Source organism: Ostrinia nubilalis, chromosome 18 (genome assembly GCF_963855985.1).
Source record: "Ostrinia nubilalis chromosome 18, ilOstNubi1.1, whole genome shotgun sequence".
Classification (NCBI taxonomy): Eukaryota; Metazoa; Arthropoda; class Insecta; order Lepidoptera; family Crambidae; genus Ostrinia; species Ostrinia nubilalis.
Window position 1 is genome coordinate 10987809 of NC_087105.1, and position 18422 is coordinate 11006230.

At 40.8% G+C, this 18422-nt stretch overlaps 1 protein-coding gene across 1 annotated transcript; it reads right to left on the reverse strand.

Annotated features, from left to right (window-relative positions):
- Nucleotides 1-751: 751 nt before the first annotated feature.
- On the reverse strand, nt 752-5088 carry LOC135080723 (uncharacterized). Its single transcript, XM_063975436.1, has 7 exons — nt 4996-5088; nt 4110-4133; nt 3664-3875; nt 3196-3328; nt 2483-2668; nt 1938-2125; nt 752-972 (listed from the first exon to the last, which is right to left on the reverse strand). Exons 1-7 carry the CDS (start codon nt 5051-5053, stop codon nt 856-858), a joined length of 918 nt encoding a protein of 305 aa, XP_063831506.1. The 5' UTR covers nt 5054-5088; the 3' UTR covers nt 752-855.
- Nucleotides 5089-18422: the final 13334 nt, after the last annotated feature.

An 18422-nucleotide genomic window follows, 5' to 3' on the forward strand; every position in this document is an offset into this window, starting at 1 on the left:
TAACTTCGTTAATAAACGATTAACGGATTAACGAGTTAATGCCCAGCTATGTATATTTTATATTATCTTCGCCGTGTGTGACGCGCTTACAAACTTTACACATTGGAGATCTTTTCTTCTCGACGTGCTCTTCAACTCTACTTCAACTAACTACAACTCTACTTAGATAAATGTATGGCCCAACAAACCATACAGTGGGCTTAAGTTGGTGTGTTTATTTAGCGGAGCGCGAGATCCCTCTCGCGAACGACTCAATCGCCCCATCGCCCCGCAGGCGGAGAAGGGGTTGGAGAAGGCGGTTGTACGACCGTTCTGCTCTCAGGTGGCGGCCAGCAGACCGGGGGTGCGGGGGCACCCTTTCCACCTCCACCACCTTGGCGTTTCGGACCATTCCCGTTGGCCCCCCACAAGGGGGGCTTGGGGTCCGCCGTGTAGGCAGGCAGGCTGTCGTCGTTGGTGTCGCGGAAGTCTAAGGCTACGGCCGGATACTCGCTCGCGACAACACCCCGATTCGGGCGATGACAGAACGCCGGAATGAGGTTTTAGTGGGTAGGTATACCCCGTTCTTTCAGGACGGACTAGAGGAGCGGAGGAGTCCCAAAGCATTTTCTCCGCGACAAAAAAAAAATGGTGTTAAACACACCATCTTTTTCCACCTTTTCAGAACTCCTAACTAGGCACTTAGCAGCTTTAGCGTTAGTAGGACTTGGCTGCAAACTGGTAGGTACTTGTAGTAATAATAACAAAACGCTATCTGTCGTAGAGTTTATTAAATATTTACATTCAACACTGATTATTGTAGAAATTGTTAAGTATTTATACTCGGCTGGGCTGGTAAGGCTGGGCTTCTTGAGCCTAGTTGTTGATGCAGTTGATGAGCCAGGGTGAATCCACGTAGTAGATGTGCATAGTGACCAGGCCGGTGTTTGCCGCCAGCTGGTAGATACAGTTGGGGCCGTTGGGCACGATCATCTGTCAAAGTCAAAGTCAGAAATCGTAAAATTTCTCAAAAAAGAGGGTAACATAAATAACTAATAAAAAACTCAAAGCGTTGTCCTTCAAATGAGCTTTTAGTCTCATAATATTTTAATGCATTGGTTCCCAAACTTACTTGAGACGCGCCACCTTTCGACCATACAAAAAATTCCGCACCCCCTCTCCTCCAGTGCAGATTATTTATTGGTCGTATCGAGCAGTCTGGAATGCATTCTCTCAGCGGTCGCAGGTTTTTTATACTTAATTACACAGATGGCCCGCGCCCCCCTTTAAAGGTCTTTGCGCCTCCCCCGAGGGGCGCCCCCCCCACTTTGGGAACCAATGTTTTAATGAGAAGAGTGTTTAGACACGGTGTTTAGATGTACCGTAGTCAATCCACATAATCAACTATTTAAAAAATTTAAACCATTGATTTTGACCAAGAAAACTGTGTGCACTGTGTGTGGGAATTGGCAACTAACGCCCGTATTTACAAACATTACTGTAAGGTCTCACAGTGCGCGTGGACGCACAGGGTGACACACGGACCAATCACAGAGCTCTATTCAACGCTGTGCGTTCGAATTGCTGTTTCACTTAAGCAAGCATCGTTTGTGAATACGAGCGTAAGTAGGTAAGCCTTTATTAAATTTTACGAGCCTGAATAGTAAAGTCATTTAAAGGAGCTACTTTAGAGTAGTTTAATGCCCAAAAACAGATTAGACGGATGAAGACATGTGACGTTGTTCGATAACGACGACGAGTGTGTTGTTATGTCTTAGGCTGGTTTTAGAATCACGCTGACGCACGCTGACCGTCAGCGCTGACAGCCGAAATGTATGGAGCGTCGAGCTCCCGAGCGATCAGCGTCACTCAGAAACGTTCCCTTCAATTACATACATTTTGATTTGTCAGCGCCGACGATCAGCGAGCGGTCAGCGCGATTCTAAAACCAGCATTACCTTGACGTTGCTCTCAGTGGGTCTTTCGAAGTAGTCCTTGACGAGGGCCGAAGCGGGCAGCTTGCCGAACGACATGAGGCCTGTGCCGATCAGCTGATCAGTGCCCATGTCCAAAAGTGGGAACCACGGCAGCAGGGTGGAGGACGAGCACTCGGTGGTGGTCGACATGTTGTAGTAGTAGTGACGACCTGGAACGACACATAACAGGATGTTATAGAGAAGGAAAAACGGCGCCAATGATATTTAATTAAGCTACGAGTACTAATAAGAACCTCATGGTATTGGAGGTCACTTTTTACATTCTGCAATTCTATCAAAACATTAGTATCCTGGCTGATTCTTTAGCGTTTATAAGGTCCAGACGATTACGCAAAAATGGTCCAATAAATTAATGCTTTTGACTCAGTGCCTTAGTTCTGGATAAATATTATTAAGTTTGTAAATTGGGTTAAAAACAGAGAACCGTTTCCTTATTTTGTTGATCAGTTTGATCCATGATCAGGACACAGCAATAAATATTGCAAAACATTGACTTATCAGCTCACCCATGAGAATGACGCAAGCCTGTTCAGTGAACAGGGTGTTGGCGGTGTCGGTGACCTCGTTGGCGTTGCCGGAGATCCTCATCAGGTCCCCGTTGAAGCCGGTGACCCACACGGCGTTCTCTTGCAACACACCACGGCTGAGAGAGCGGGATGCGCGACGCTCCTCTTTGCTCTTCATCAGTGTGGCTGCAAAAATAAAAAATATAGTTACAAAAAAGATATAAAAGGAAGAAAAATTCTCATGTTTGATTATCCACAACTGCAAGTCATACTCGTTTACCAAGTTGTAATTTAAGTAAAAGACATTCATCATCAACTTAACAGCCATATTACGACATCAACTGCTGCACGTAGGTCTCACCATATGATTTCTATATTTATCTTTACCGGTTGGAAGTAGCTCGTATCCAGCGCCTTGCTTCAACCAAGGACCATCTGTCTACTGTATGGATGCACACTACACATCCTGGGCTAGGCTATTCTTTTTTAAAGAACTTTACATGACACATTTTTACTTGATTTATTCAGTAAGTAAGTAGCATGACTTTGATGTAATCGTAGATAGCGGGCAGTGTCATCTGATAGATAAGTCTTGTATCAGATTCGGGTGAGTGAATCATGCAAAATTACTTATGTAAAAATATTTGGTCAAGCGGCGTAAAAATTTAGCGTCAATCACAAAGGTACAGGTTGTAGAGAAAATAAATTAGTACCTTCAGAGACGAAGTACTGCTGTATGGTCCAGTAAGTCCTGACAACTCCGTTGGAGTTGGCGGGAGCAGTCCAGCTCCTAAAGCCTTGGGTTTCCCAGTCCAGAACAGCGTCAGTGTAGCTGTCAGTGGGCAGCTGGAATGAAATGAGGACAATTTTACGTCATAACTTAAATTATTTGGGACCTTTCTAATGTTAAGTCTGCTGAATATGAACTTTTGATTCAGTTACACATTCTTTTAAGTTTTCATTTGATGAAGTTTTTATTACAATTATTAAATGTTTTCATGATATCCATGTCTAAAATAATATCAACGGCAGGCGAAAGTTTACGTGCAGGCATTAAGTACATTTTTTCTTGTAAAAAGTTTAGTAGCAAAGGTGTTGTATACGTTTCGATGTTTATTTATCATTTAGTCACTTCCTATATTACACTGTAATTTTGCAAGATTTTATTAGTAATAACTTACAGCAATCTGCAGACCAGCAACATCGTCGTTGTCATCATAGAGGGCGCAGAGGACCACATCGTTTCGGGAGGGGCACAGCATCACCAGGCTGCTGAGAGGGCCATCGGGCCTGGCGGTCTCCACCCAACGGGAGTTCTTGGCGTCGGACACAGTTTGCGGAACATGGATGAAGTAGGATGAACCCCAGCCGATAAGACCAACCCCGAAACGCACTGAAAACAACAGATCAAAAAGATTGATATTTTTAGTAGTTATTTCATTATATTTAGTAAGCTTTTATTTCAAAAAGAAAAACAACAACAACTCAGATTGTTGTTGTTTTTCTTTTCTCTGAATAGATAAAAATATCATAAATAAACAACTTGAAAAAATCTAACTGCCTAAAGCGATTCTAATGGCGAAATGTTAATAACTACCTACTTGAATAAAAATATATTATTGCTTACCACTTAGTCCACTTTTCCAGGGACCTGAAATGAAATTAGATATCGTGATTAAAAACACGTGTCAACTGTAAAAAATACGTCATCCAAAATTAGTTACCAAGCTCTTTTTAAATTTGGATCTAGCATCTAAACAAAACAGCTGTAAGATTTGAATTTGAATTTGAATTTAAACTCTAGTTCAAGCTATTTTTTTTATCCACAACGAGGAAGCTCTTGGCCTGTATCTCACCTGATGGTAAGTGACGATCAGGCCGAAGGTGGAAGCGAGCTTCACTCGGAATCCTCAACCATGGAGGACCCACTGGGAATCGAACCCGGGACCTCTGCGTCTGAAGCGGGTGGTCTTACCACTAGACCACAGAGTCGGTTGTAATTAAGTAGGTTATTGTTGCTTAATCATATTTTAAGTTACGTTTTCAATCTGGAGTGATTTTAGACTTGCAGAATTGCTGCCTAGATTTCAGAACAATCCAAGTTTCGACAACAACGAAAGCTTTTCCACAAAGGCCGATCATACTCATACGACTTTCGTATAATCTGCCTTATTGTGTGGACGTGGCCTATGGTATTGATCCTTTTCCAAATCGTTCGTTCGTTCGTTTTAGCCGAAAGAAGTCCACTGCTGGACAAAGGTCTCCCCCAAGGATTTCCACAAAAACCGGCGCCGCTCGCATCCAGGCACCTCCCGCGACCTTCACCAGAACGTCGGTCCACGCTACGTCTTCCGGCTCGTGGTCGCCACTCAAGAACTTTCCTGCTCCAGCGACCATCAGCTCTACGAGCTATATGCCCCGCCCACGTGATTTTGTCACTTTGGTTCTCCTTTGCCAATTACAGTCATAAAACATACTAAAATTATTACAAATTGCGTATTTATAAAACTTACCAAGAGCGCTGGCTGCAGCAATGCAGGCGGCTAATACAACCAGTTTAATCATGGTCATGGTTTCTTCAAGAACTAGACTGTCCTAATTAATTACCCTCTTTTATATTACCATTAGATAATATTATCTGTGGGATTATGTTTAATCGGGAAAATCATACTGAAGACAAATAGATAGGATAGCAACGTCAATCATGATTACGTCAGTAAGTTCTGTGCCCTGAGCACGAATGACTCTCTCGTGTATTGTTAAACGTATTTTTGTATTCATTATACAACTCTATTTTCAGTTTGGCCTCAAAGTTAAATGGAGGAGAACGCCACATGGCATTATGTTCGCCTCATGTACTTTTTTTTTATTATGTGTATTATGTTTTAAATAAAATATGGCCAGCCTTTTGGGCACCTTCCCCCAAGGTAGCGATTTAGATGAAATTTTTTATTTATAAAGCTTGTATATACATAATTTTAATTTAAAAAAAAAAAAAAAAATAAATAAATAAAAAGAAATGAATTAACTGTGGTTACCGTGTCAATAACATTTGTAATAAATTGCATTGTAAAGTTCAATGTCCAAATTGACACACGCACGGACACGTGACACCGAACTGTAATGTTTTAGTTAGGTATTATGAATAAATGAGTTGGAACTAGAATCTTGTGTTGATCACTTGGTTTCCCTGCCCTACACAACACTTGACTACACACACGCTCGAAGTACCCACATAACCGTATCTGTGCTGTTTCGTTTTTTATAAAAAATAAACGATTACAGAGAACAATATTTGTTCGTGCTCAGGGCAACTCACAAAATTAGAAATTTGAGATATCTATCTACTTTTATTTATTATCTAGGTAGATTATAGTCAGTTCATTATCTATTTAAGCTGATAGACTTGACTTCATTCATTCATAAACAAATAAATTGGAATTTATGATGAAAATACCCTAAGGTATCTTAAATAATCCTACTCCTACTAATATACTGGTCATCACAAAAATCGGCCCACCTACGTTTTACAGGAAAACTCTTTTCTACTGACACAATCATGGTGCCCCAACAATATTGGTGTTATTTGAAAGCCCAATAATTCTTCTTCTCAGTCGGTACACTCTTGTCAGAGTGGTCGTGGTCATCATTTTGAATCACGATTCAGAGTGATGTTCCTCGTAATACGGCGCCATTCCTCGCGGACTGCAGCTTTCCGGGTACTTTCGCTAACCGAGCACTTAGTTGCGGCCTTGATCTGGTCCGTCCATCTCATTGGTGATCTACCACGTGGTCTGGTGCCCTCAACTTTTCCCTGCACTACGAGACGCTCTATGGAGTCATTACTGCGCCGAGATACATGGCCGAAGAAGGTTAAAATGCGTGACTGAACCGTGGTTGATAGGCGCTGTCTGATGCCGAGTTCTTTTAATATGGAGTCATTGGTACGAAACTCGGTCCACGATATTCCCAGCATCCGTCTCCTACACCACATCTCCAATGCGTCAATCCTCTTCCTATCGGTTTCACGAAGAGTCCATGTTTCCGACGCATAAATATCCATAATTATAGAAAGCCCAATAAATATACCTGAATGTCAACAGCTTCCTCATTGGCCCTAGAGCAATTCTAAGGATACCATCAATAAAAGCCTAATTAGAGTCATCAAACCTCTCAGTCATTCAATTAGAGCCATTAGAACTTCATAACTATGAGTTGTTTTCTATGTGTAAGCTGAGGACACGTGTCTCCAGCTGACACATCTGTATCTTCGTAAATATTTATGCTACGATAATGTATTATACCTCAAAAATTACAGTTGAATCCAAATAGTAGGCTTTCCAATTTTCAAGACTTTAGCTCAAATACTGTTAAAACCACGATCAAAAAACTATGTGCGAGCTGGAGTACCGTGTCTCCAGCTGACACATCTGTATCTTCGTAAATATTTAAGCTACATCAATGTTTTATATCTCATAAATTAAAGTCGAATAAAAAAATAGTCCAGTCAATGAATGCTTTAACGACGGTGTAGAGAGAAATCCCTGGAACACAATTTCTGACCTCGGGACTTTATTTAGACTAGTTAGGAGGAGAACATAGTAAAAGTCCCCGCCCTTAGCCCTTGAGCCGGCGGGGAGAGGGGGGTTTAAAGGTACAACTTTTCGGTTTTTCGCTTAATCCTCGGAAACTATGCGTCCTAGTGACATGGCTACTATGAACCAAAAAAAAGCTTATTCAATTTTCTACAGGTGAGACAGTCAAGTTTTTCTTTAACTTGTATAGTTTTCGCGGCATCTGCTCTAGAAGGTCTTTAATATTGGAAATTTTAATTTTGTCTTACATATTCCCATCAGGAGAAAATCGACTAAATCAACATTGAGCAAACATTATAGACATGCGGGAGCATGTTAAGCCTAGTTCCAGGGAGGGGACTGCATCGTGCGTATATTTAGACGAACTAATTGGAGCCACTTTTGACTCCTCATCACTCAAAAAGCACTGTGCATTAACACTTCAAATTAGGCTCATGTGTTGAGACTTGCAAGATAAATATCAGCTTCAAATTTCATAAATATACCTCAAACGGTTATTTAGGTATTGACGTTCAAAAATCGACATTTAGGACACTAAAATCTATCTATCACCTGTGAAATGTTAAAATTTACTGGTTTTTTATTTGTTCCTTTGTATTTACACAACTACCTATCTGGATGCCAAATTTGAACCTTCAAGGTCATCTGGAAGTGGTTAGAATTTGGTCTTATAGGTCAGCCATGTAGATTTTTAGACGTCAATACCTAAAGAACCGTTTGAGGTATATTTATGAAATTTGAAGCTGATGTTTATCTTGCAAGTCTCAACACATGAGCCAAATTTGAAGTCTTAATGCACAGTACTTTTTGAGTGATGAGGAGTCAAAAGTGGCTCCAATTAGTTCGTCTAAATATACGCACGATGCAGTCCCCTCCCTGGAACTAGGCTTAACATGCTCCCGCATGTCTATAATGTTTACTTAATGTTGATTAAGTCGATTTTCTCCTGATGGGAACATGTAAGACAAAATTAAAATTTCCAATATTACAGACCTTCTAAAGCAGATGCCGCGAAAACTATACAAGATATACAAAAACTTGTCTGTCTCACCTGTAGCAAATTGAATAAGCTTTTTTTGGTTCATAGTAGACATGTCACTAGGACGCATAGTTTCCGAGGATTAAGCGAAAAACCGAAAAGTAGTACCTTTAAACCTCCCTCTCCCCGCCGGCTCAAGGGCTAAGGGCGGGGACTTTTGCTATGTTCACCTCCTAACTAGTCTAAATAAAGTCCCGAAGTCAAAAATTGTGTTCCACGGATTTCCATCTATAATGCTTTATTGACTGGACTAAAACCCGACTTCAAATCTTTCAAAGCTTTATCTCTAACCGTTTTCGAACTACGAACCGATATGTATGTGTAAGCTGGTGACACGTAACACACGGTGGATTATTAAAACCGTATAAGTTAGAGTTGCGTTTTAAAGACCAAATAATTCGTTATTATTAAAGTACACACGAGACATAATTTCAAATCTCTAGGCCTCTCAGTTTCATAATTAAAAGCCAAAAACTATTTTCCCGCCAAATAATTCAAATAATATGGGTCGACTGCGACGTTGCCGTTCCGTGCGTCCACTAGAGCAGTCGAATTTGAACCTAAAAACTAGTACTGTTTGAATCATTTTTATTTGTAGTTTTAATCATTTAATTTCGATTATAAGAATTTTAGACTAGGAGCCGGCTGATTTGTGTATTGAGTACCTAATAACCTATTTTTTAAATTAAAAAAAATTAAATGATGATATCCTGACTTCACTATACCATTTACTTAGATTAATAAAACCTAGATGGATAGTCTTCATACAAACGCTTCGTCAAGAGTGAGGCAAAAATCTTATGTCATTAGTGTCAATTTTGTTGGGGAGTGTAGACAGTGAAGGCGATTTTCCCGAAAGTAGGGAAATTTTTAATACGTTTTTAATTATTTTATAACTAACAAAAACAAAACGCATCATGTACTTACTTATTTATTGAATTCAAAGTACCTACATAATTACAATAAGATAAATCGACTGAAAAGTCTCGATTTCATAAAAAACGAAGTGTATTTGTACGGCGAACAATTGGGAAATAAATTTTCTTGTTACTGGTATCATTCCCGTATTTAATTTTTGAAAGCCAAATTCAAGCAAAATACGCGTCGAATCGTAGTACTTACTTATGAAATGTAACACTGGTCACTTTCTTTAGTTTTTCTGATGTATTTAGACACCCTTTCACAGCACAAACCGTCTTAATTAATTAAAAGTCGTCGGACGTGTTTACCAATTTTTCACTTTGACAGTTCATGTGACGTTTACGAGTAAGCCATTCTGGCTTACTAAAATCTGCCTCACCTTTCGTGCACTGACTATCTATCTAGGTTTTATTAATCTAAGACCATTTATATGCCCATGTTAACATGGGCTAGTGTCGGCTCATATACCCATTTACCTAACACCCTGTATACAAGTAACGAACTTGTTTCCAAAGGCTCAAATATTTGTGGCGTTTCTAAACGCAACCACTTTAATTTTTATTTAAATACTGTACGAGCACGATCGTACATCCTGCTGCACCGTCAGCATCGACCGCCGGGCGACCCATGAACCCTGAACGTGCACCGTCGGCACTCTACACCGACGGCACACTAGCAAATACTTATAATTGTGTATACTAAGTAGGTAAATCATGTATAGTCCAGTCAATAAAGCATTATAGATGGAAAACTGTAGAACACAATTTCTGACTTCAGGACTTTACTTAGACTAGTTAGGAGGTGAACATAGCAAAAGTCCCCGCCCTTATCCCTTGAGCCTGCGGGGAGAGGGGGGTTTAAAGGTGCCACTTTTCGGTTATTCGCTTAATCCTCGGAAACTATGCGTCCTAGTGACATGACTACTTTGAACCAAAAAAAGCATATTCAATTTGCTACAGGTGAGATCGACAAGTTTTTCTATAAATTGTATAGTTATCGCGGCATCTGCTCTAGAAGGTCTGTAATATTGGAAATTTTATTTTTGTCTTACATGTTCCCATCAGGAGAAAATCGACTAAATCAACATTGAGCAATCATTCTAGACATGCGGGAGCATGTTAAGCCTAGTTCCAGCGAGGGGACTACACCGTGCGTATATTTAGACGAATCACTTTGAGCCACTTTTGACTCCTCATCACTCAAAAACTACTGTGCATTAACACTAAACTTCAAATTTGGCTCATGTGTTGAAACTTGCAAGATATACATCAGTTTCAAATTTCATAAATATGCCTCAAACGGTTCTTTAGATATTGACGTCCAAAAATCTACAAGTCTGACCTATAGACCAAATTCTAACCACTTCCAGGTGACCTCGAAGGTTCAAATTTGGCATCCAGAAAGGTAGTTATGTAAATACAAAGGAACAAATAAAAAACCAGTAAATTTTAACATTTCACATGTGATAGATAGATTTTAGTGCTCTAAATATCGATTTTTGAACGTCAATACCTAAATAACCGTTTGAGGTATATTTATGAAATTTGAAGCTGATGTATATCTTGCAAGTCTCAATACATGAGCCAAATTTGAAGTGTTAATGCACAGTAGTTTTTGAATGATGAGGAGTCAAAAGTGGCTCTAATTGGTTCGTCTAAATATACGCACGGTGCAGTCCCCTCCATGGAACTAGGCTTAACATACTCCCGCATGTCTATAGTGTTTGCTCAATGTTGATTTAGTCGATTTTCTCCTGAAAGGAACATGTAAGACAACAATAAAATTTCCAATTTTACAGACCTTCTAGAGCAGATGCCGCAAAAACTATACAAGATATAGAAAAACTTGACGGTCTCACCTGTAGCAAATTGAATAAGCTTTTTTTGGTTCATAGTAGTCATGTCACTAGGACGCATAGTTTCTGAGGATTAAGCGAAAAACCGAAAAGTGGTACCTTTAAACCCCTCTCTCCCCGCCGGCTCAAGGGCTAAGGGCGGGGACTTTTGCTATGTTCACCACCTAACTAGGCTAAATAAAGTCCCGAGGTCTGAAATTGTGTTCCACGGATTTCTCTCTACACCGTCGTTAAGGCATTCATTGACTGGACTAGTATAAATAGATAGCAATAAGAAACAGCAATAAAACAGATATCAACCGTCCGTCGTTGTGTCTCATTTCCCCCCGCTGCGGCCAAGACACCTATAGCCGTCGCTATGATCAGTCCGGTGAGTCTGCCGGGCTGGCAGCGGGTCCCCGCCGCCTACCTGCCATCCTAACGCTGCTGCCCTGGGCGACCTGGGCACAGCTTCCTTCCTATCAAACCTTATTATGTCTAAGTATTTATTGTTAGGCAGGGCTAGGGCTCTAGGGACTTAGTGTCTTAGGGAATAGGGACTCTAGGCTCACTAGGGAGTTAGTTTCCTTCCTGACCGCATATCCCGGGCACGGGAGCGGTGCTTTACAACCACTGCCTCCCGCCCGTACATCTTCGAGCCGGATCATTATCATCAGTAACCTTCAGGACCCTACAGTCGGTCTTATCAGTTTATTTACTTGGCGTCGGGAAGGGGTGCCTTACAACCACTCCAAATCCCGACTGCTTAAACATTTCTTACAACATTTAGCATTATCAAGACATCTACCATACAATGGTCTTCCCATATCAATCGGGAATATCAATTTATTTCAGTAACATTATTATTTGTTACGTAATATCATTCATTCATAACACTTCGCGAGCAATGTAGCAAAACTGACCAACTCGTGAATTAACATTTTCACTGAGCGCGGTCTTAACATCATCATTATCAAATCATCAAATGGTAGCAACCAAGAAAGCTATCAACTTTATCATTATCAAGGTTATGTAGCAATCAAGAGTCTACATAACTTATTATCAAACAAGTAGCAATCAAGACGCTACAAAACAAGCAAACAAGATCAACAAAGTGGCAATCAAGACGCTACTGATCTTAACATATAATTTTATCAAGTTGTAGTACCTAAGCAAGAGGCTACAATTAAACATCGTGGTCCGTACGGTGCTACTCACAAACAAACATATAACATTAACATTGTGGCCCGTACGGTATCACTAAACATTATCATTTATCATTAACATTGTGGCTTGTGCATTGCCACAAAAACATCATTTTTTACATTATCATACTTTGCTACATTGCAAGCGCATTTTTTAGCATCAGCGATTCTCGCACAGTTTCAACATTCTGCAAACGTGAGTATTTTGCAGTCAATGACATTATCAAGTAACAAACATTTTATTACGTTTCAAAGTAGGTCAACTTAATCATAGGCAGTGTAGTTAGGAATTTGGGTGGGGAAATTATAACATCATAACATCTTAAAATCATAACATAACATCAGGCAGCGTATATTCAACTCAACTCCGCTAGCCTTATCAAAAACATTTATCAGTTCTGTTGTCCTCAAATATCAAATATAATAAGGCTGCTGATGAGGCCTGGCACTGGTGTGGCCAAGGCTGCTGATGTAGCCTGGTACTGATGTGGCCGTGGCTGCTGATGTGGCCTGGCACTGGTGTGGCCAAGGCTGCTGATGTAGCCTGGTACTGATGTGGTCGTGGCTGCCGATGTGGCCTGGCACTGGTGTGGCCGAGGCTGCTGATGGGGCCTGGCACTGGTATGGCCAAGGCTGCTGATATGGCCTGACACTGGTATGGTCAGGCTGTTGATGTGGCCTGGCGCTGACGTGTGGCCAAGGCTGCTGATGAGGCCTGGCACTGGTGTGGCCAAGGCTTCTGGTAATAGAACTCAATTTTCTAGAAAATAATAGCGCACCTATAGGTATTGTACATCATTTTGAGCGCAAATTTTTTGCCGACACGCCAGTACCATTTAGAGACCCCTACAATTTCATTTCGCTAATTTATTAAATTTTTTGTATTTTTAATTTAGACTTAGAAAATTTCCATACTAAATTTTTAAACTTTGTCATTTTTGGTCCGATTTTCAAAATTCTTTCGCTTAAATAGACTCACCCCTTTCGGTTTAGCATCCCCCTGACGTTCGATTGACACCGCTCCATACTAAATTCTGCTTTTTTGGCGGTCTTTAGTGTTTTGGGTAACATCTGAGACGGTTTTTGGACGTCATTTTCAAAATTTTATAGGGCCACCCCCGACGTTTATCGGCTATTCGTGTTCGTCTCGGCGAGCCCTATCCGTAGACACCCCGTTTGTAGGGATCCGACGTCAAAAACTTTAAAAATTTGACCGCCCACCCACCCTTTTGTGTCTAGGGAGGTAAAGTTTTTCGTTTGGGCAAAATACTATTTTTCCGGATTCCACTGGTTTCGAGTGGTATAGGTATATTTTGACATTTGTAAGGCAAATTGAGTTTAGGATTAAGGATTTTTGACACAACTGCGTGGACTTTATACATTTTTATCGACAGGTAAACAATTTTACCGCTTAAACTTATTTATTTGACCGCTTGGCTGCGACGCTGCGACTACCGGCATCTGGAAATAAAACACGCACACAAATTAATAATTGACACACATAAAATTCGACTCACCGGTACCGCAACGATCGCCGCCCTGACTGTTAGTAGGGGAGAGGGGGGCAGCTTTGAACAATTTTTATACTTTATTAAATATCTTCCAAATTTGAACGATTTCATTATTTTTTTCTTCCTAGATAGAGGTCATGGTTATCACACAACAAAATAATGATGTTCTTCTTAATTATTCATGAACGCTTATTAAGATATTTAGATTTTTGCACAGACCTGTAAACGTTCCAAACTGCCCCGTAGTCGGGGCAGCCTTGAACACGCCTGGGGCAGTTTTGAATTAGTATTTTTTTCAATGAAATAAAACTGAATATTTATGAATGTGTATTTTTAAAATAATTAATAAACAAAATTTTAAATGATCAGTGTCATTTGGGATCAATTTAACATGTTTATTTTATTTTACATCACTCTGTACAAAGTAACACAAAACTTAGGGATATTATTAAAAAAAAGTAAATATAAGATATATCAATTAACTAAATACTAATAAACTTTCTGTTTAATGACACATCAAAGACAAAACTGCATAATTTAAAAAATATCAATCAACTACTAAAACTAGCTTTTGCCCGGACTTCAACCAGCTTGAAATTTTATCTGTCACAGTAAAGCAATCTGCTTATTTTTTATGTAAAAACTTAACTTAAGAAAACTTAAGATTTCATAATACCACTTAAAAAAGAAAATTGATAAAGTTCAAAGGTGCCCCAACTATTTCGTTCAAAGCTGCCCCATGGGTATATTTCCAGAAAAAAACATAAATTTAATAACGGAACATACTTTTATATCGCAATTTGTTATCAAATCTACATTGAAACTATTTAAACTTCCATATAGTAAACAAACCACTCACTATTTTATAAAACTACGTCCACAAAATCCTTAGAACCAAAATAAAAAAGTGCGAAATTGGCAGTCAAAAACAAAAAACCACTTTTGCCGGTTAACCTACAGTTAGATATTAAAAATGAGATGTGACGGCTATGCGCATCAGTGCTGGCAATATAAATTATTATTTATACCATTGTAGCCTAAACCAGTGATTTTTAAATTCATTTGTTCTAAGCTGCCCCTGTCCAAAGCTGCCCCCCTCTCCCCTACCTGTAAAAAGGGAAATTTTATTATAGCAATTTTATTTTTACATTTTACTCTATATGTATATAACTTATACAAACTTTTTTATTTTAACTTGCTTTCAAGCGGTCATACGGACCGTTGATTTTCTTCAATTTCAAGGCGTATACATAGAGACGCGTACCTCTGACCGACCACAGGATGGTTCTCGGTCTCAGGACCCCCGTCAAACGCCGGGATCCTTCACCCCGGACTTCGCCGGTGCGTAGAAGGTCACCGATAGTGATCTCACCATCGATCACAACCACCAACGTCCGGCGAAGCATAGGGGAGTTCGAGATCGGCTTCGGCGACTCCTCCTCAATCGAGCACAGACCGGTTGCCCCTCAAGCCGGGCCAGTGGGAGGTCACCAGTGACGAAGACACTTCACTCAGTCATAGTGTCCTCGGAGGACGTTTACGACACCGGGGACGCTGTGCTGAGTAAAGTGAGGAAGGCTGTTAATGCGAAAGAAGGATGGGTCAAGGTCGAGCGGATCCGGAAAGCTAAAGACCAAAAGATTATTATGAGCTGCGGATCCAAGGAGGAGAGAGCAAAAGTGAAGGCCAGGATAGAGAGTGCAGGCGATCGGCTCGTCGTCGAGGAGGTGAAGAACAAGGACCCGCTCCTGCTCCTTAAGGATGTTCTGTTGCTCAACAGCGACGAGGACATCCTTAAGGCAATCAGGAGCCAAAACAAGGACTTGTTTCGCGACCTCGGCGACGGGGAGGACCGTCTGCAGATTAAATTCAAGAAGCGCGCCAGGAATCCGCACACTAACCATGTGGTGGTCGCCACCTCACCCGCCGTTTGGCGGAGAGCCATTGACAGCGGTTCCCTGCATGTGGATCTGCAGCAGGTCAGGGTCGAAGATCAGTCCCCGTTGGTCCAGTGTACGAGGTGCCTTGGCTACGGCCACGGAAAACGCTTCTGCACTGAGACAGTCGACCTGTGCAGCCACTGCGGGGGCCCGCACCTCAAGACCGAGTGTGCGGACTTTCTGGCTGGCGTCAACGCCTCTTGTAAAAATTGCTCCTCTGCCAAATATGATAAAACTGACCACAACGCATTCAGCAATGCGTGTCCAGTGCGCAGACGGTGGGACGCATTGGCCAGGTCGTCGGTTGCGTACTGCTAAGGTGGTCCTTGTGGCAAGCAACGACGATCTGGCTATGAATCCTCACGGACTCGACTCGTGCGCAACAGGTGAAGGTGTGGCTTTGGTCTCTGGTGACTGTGGTGGGGTAGTGCTCTCGACTGACATCTTGGACTCGAAGAAGGAGGGGGTTTCCGAAGGCCAAGCGGAGCTCGACGACGACAACCAAATTTCAAATATAAAATTGGAAAACACTGTAAATAAAAGTAAAATTAAAACATTAAGAGAAAATCAGGGTAGGAAAACAATCTGGCATAGGTTTCATGGGAAACCGAAGCTAGAATTGGTACACAAAATTAAAAGTAATATGCAAACTGGTAAATACTTACTGTTGTCGTCGTCTGGTTCTGCGAGGCTGAAGAAACTGCTTGTCGACGAGAAACCTGAGGCTCGGGACGCTGCCTCGGTCGGGATGCCGGAGATCACCAAGCTGCATCTGAAAAAGAAGATATATTTTAATGAAAATATACAAACACGGGTCGAGGTTCGCAGGGAACATTACGGGAGTGGGAGCGACGGGAATTCCCATATTGACAGTTGGTCACAGCGTCGGTTAAAACATGGTGTGAATCATCGGATAGGAGAAACAGGGAGGGCCAATCTCAGTGAACAAGTTGAAACCTGCAATCTGGCATTCGCCCTCACAAATCTCGAAATGATGACACGGCTTCTGTACCATACGAGTGATAATATGGCTGATGAATGCGATGTCGCTAACCGCTCCCATGCGTTCTGCCTCTTGTGTCAAACAGCATCAATCTCGATACTACAAAATGAAAATATAATAACAGACAGTAAAACAATGCAGAATGGTTAAAATGACTATAACCACGAAAAGCATTGCGTAACAAAAATAAAAGATAAAACAAAAATAAATATTATCTGGCAAAATTATAGAAAACTTCTTTTACGTTCGGAATCTGATACAAAAATAGGAATAACAATAAATAAACAAATACTAAAGAAAAATAAAGTAAACTTAGCAAATTTAACTTACAAACGATTTTTATGTTGTACACTTTTTTAGAAATAAAACAAAACAGTACTTTAATTATGAGACAATCTTCCAAATTAATCCTCAAACTTTTAAAAACATCGTGTGAAATTGAAAATCCGTGATAACAAAGGCTCTGATTACCACGTCAGAGGTACCAGCTTAAAACTAAAAAAAAAAAAAAAAAAAAGGCTGCTGGTATGGCCTGGCTGCTGTTGTGGGGCTGCATGACCTGGCTGCTGTGTGTCTAGGCTGCAGACTCCTGGCTGCTTGTTGTCCAGGGTGCAGTGTCCTGGCTGCTTGGTGTCCAGGCTGCAGTCCCCTTGGTTGTCCAGGCTTCTTGATGTTCTGGCTGTCGTCCTCTTGATAGTTTGCCTTCTTGGCTTGTGTTGACTGAACAGCATATGCGACTTCTCGGTTACCGGTGAGACCCACTTCCGGGAGGCCGATAACTGATCCGCTGCTGTCAGATTGTTGCTGTTCTGATGATGCTGGTCAGTGCTGCAGTGGAGATGCTGATGCTCCGACTGTAGCTGCTGCTGTTGTGGGGCTGCATGACCTGGCTGCTGTGTGTCCAGGCTGCAGTCTCCTGGCTGCTTGTTGTCCAGGGTGCAGTGTCCTGGCTGCTTGGTGTCCAGGTTGCAGTCCCTTTGTTTATCGATGGTGATGGTAGTTGATGGTAGTCGATGTTAATTGATAATTGTAGTTGTCGTTGCTTGATGATAGGATAGGATAGGTGTTGGTTAGAAGGTATTAATAATTTGATATTTGAGGACAACAGAACTGATAAATGTTTTTGATAAGGCTAGCGGAGTTGAGTTGAATATACGCTGCCTGATGTTATGTTATGATTTTAAGATGTTATGATGTTATAATTTCCCCCACCCAAATTCCTAACTACACTGCCTATGATTAAGTTGACCTACTTTGAAACGTAATAAAATGTTTGTTACTTGATAATGTCATTGACTGCAAAATGCTCACGTTTGCAGAATGTTGAAACTGTGCGAGAATCGCTGATGCTAAAAAATGCGCTTGCAATGTAGCAAAGTATGATAATGTAAAAAATGATGTTTTTGTGGCAATGCACAAGCCACAATGTTAATGATAAATGATAATGTTTAGTGATACCGTACGGGCCACAATGTTAATGTTATATGTTTGTTTGTGAGTAGCACCGTACGGACCACGATGTTTAATTGTAGCCTCTTGCTTAGGTACTACAACTTGATAAAATTATATGTTAAGATCAGTAGCGTCTTGATTGCCACTTTGTTGATCTTGTTTGCTTGTTTTGTAGCGTCTTGATTGCTACTTGTTTGATAATAAGTTATGTAGACTCTTGATTGCTACATAACCTTGATAATGATAAAGTTGATAGCTTTCTTGGTTGCTACCATTTGATGATTTGATAATGATGATGTTAAGACCGCGCTCAGTGAAAATGTTAATTCACGAGTTGGTCAGTTTTGCTACATTGCTCGCGAAGTGTTATGAATGAATGATATTACGTAACAAATAATAATGTTACTGAAATAAATTGATATTCCCGATTGATATGGGAA

What these genes read in the sequence shown, in the direction of transcription:
- LOC135080723 (XM_063975436.1), bottom strand. Translation starts at nt 5,053, where the DNA reads ATGACCATGATTAAACTGGTTGTATTAGCCGCCTGCATTGCTGCAGCC. An exon ending in TGCTGCAGCCAGCGCTCTTG is followed by an intron (nt 4,134 to 4,995) that starts GTAAGTTTTATA and finishes ATTTCATTTCAG; the next exon opens with GTCCCTGGAAAAGTGGACTA. An exon ending in TTGCTGGTCTGCAGATTGCT is followed by an intron (nt 3,329 to 3,663) that starts GTAAGTTATTAC and finishes ATTTCATTCCAG; the next exon opens with CTGCCCACTGACAGCTACAC.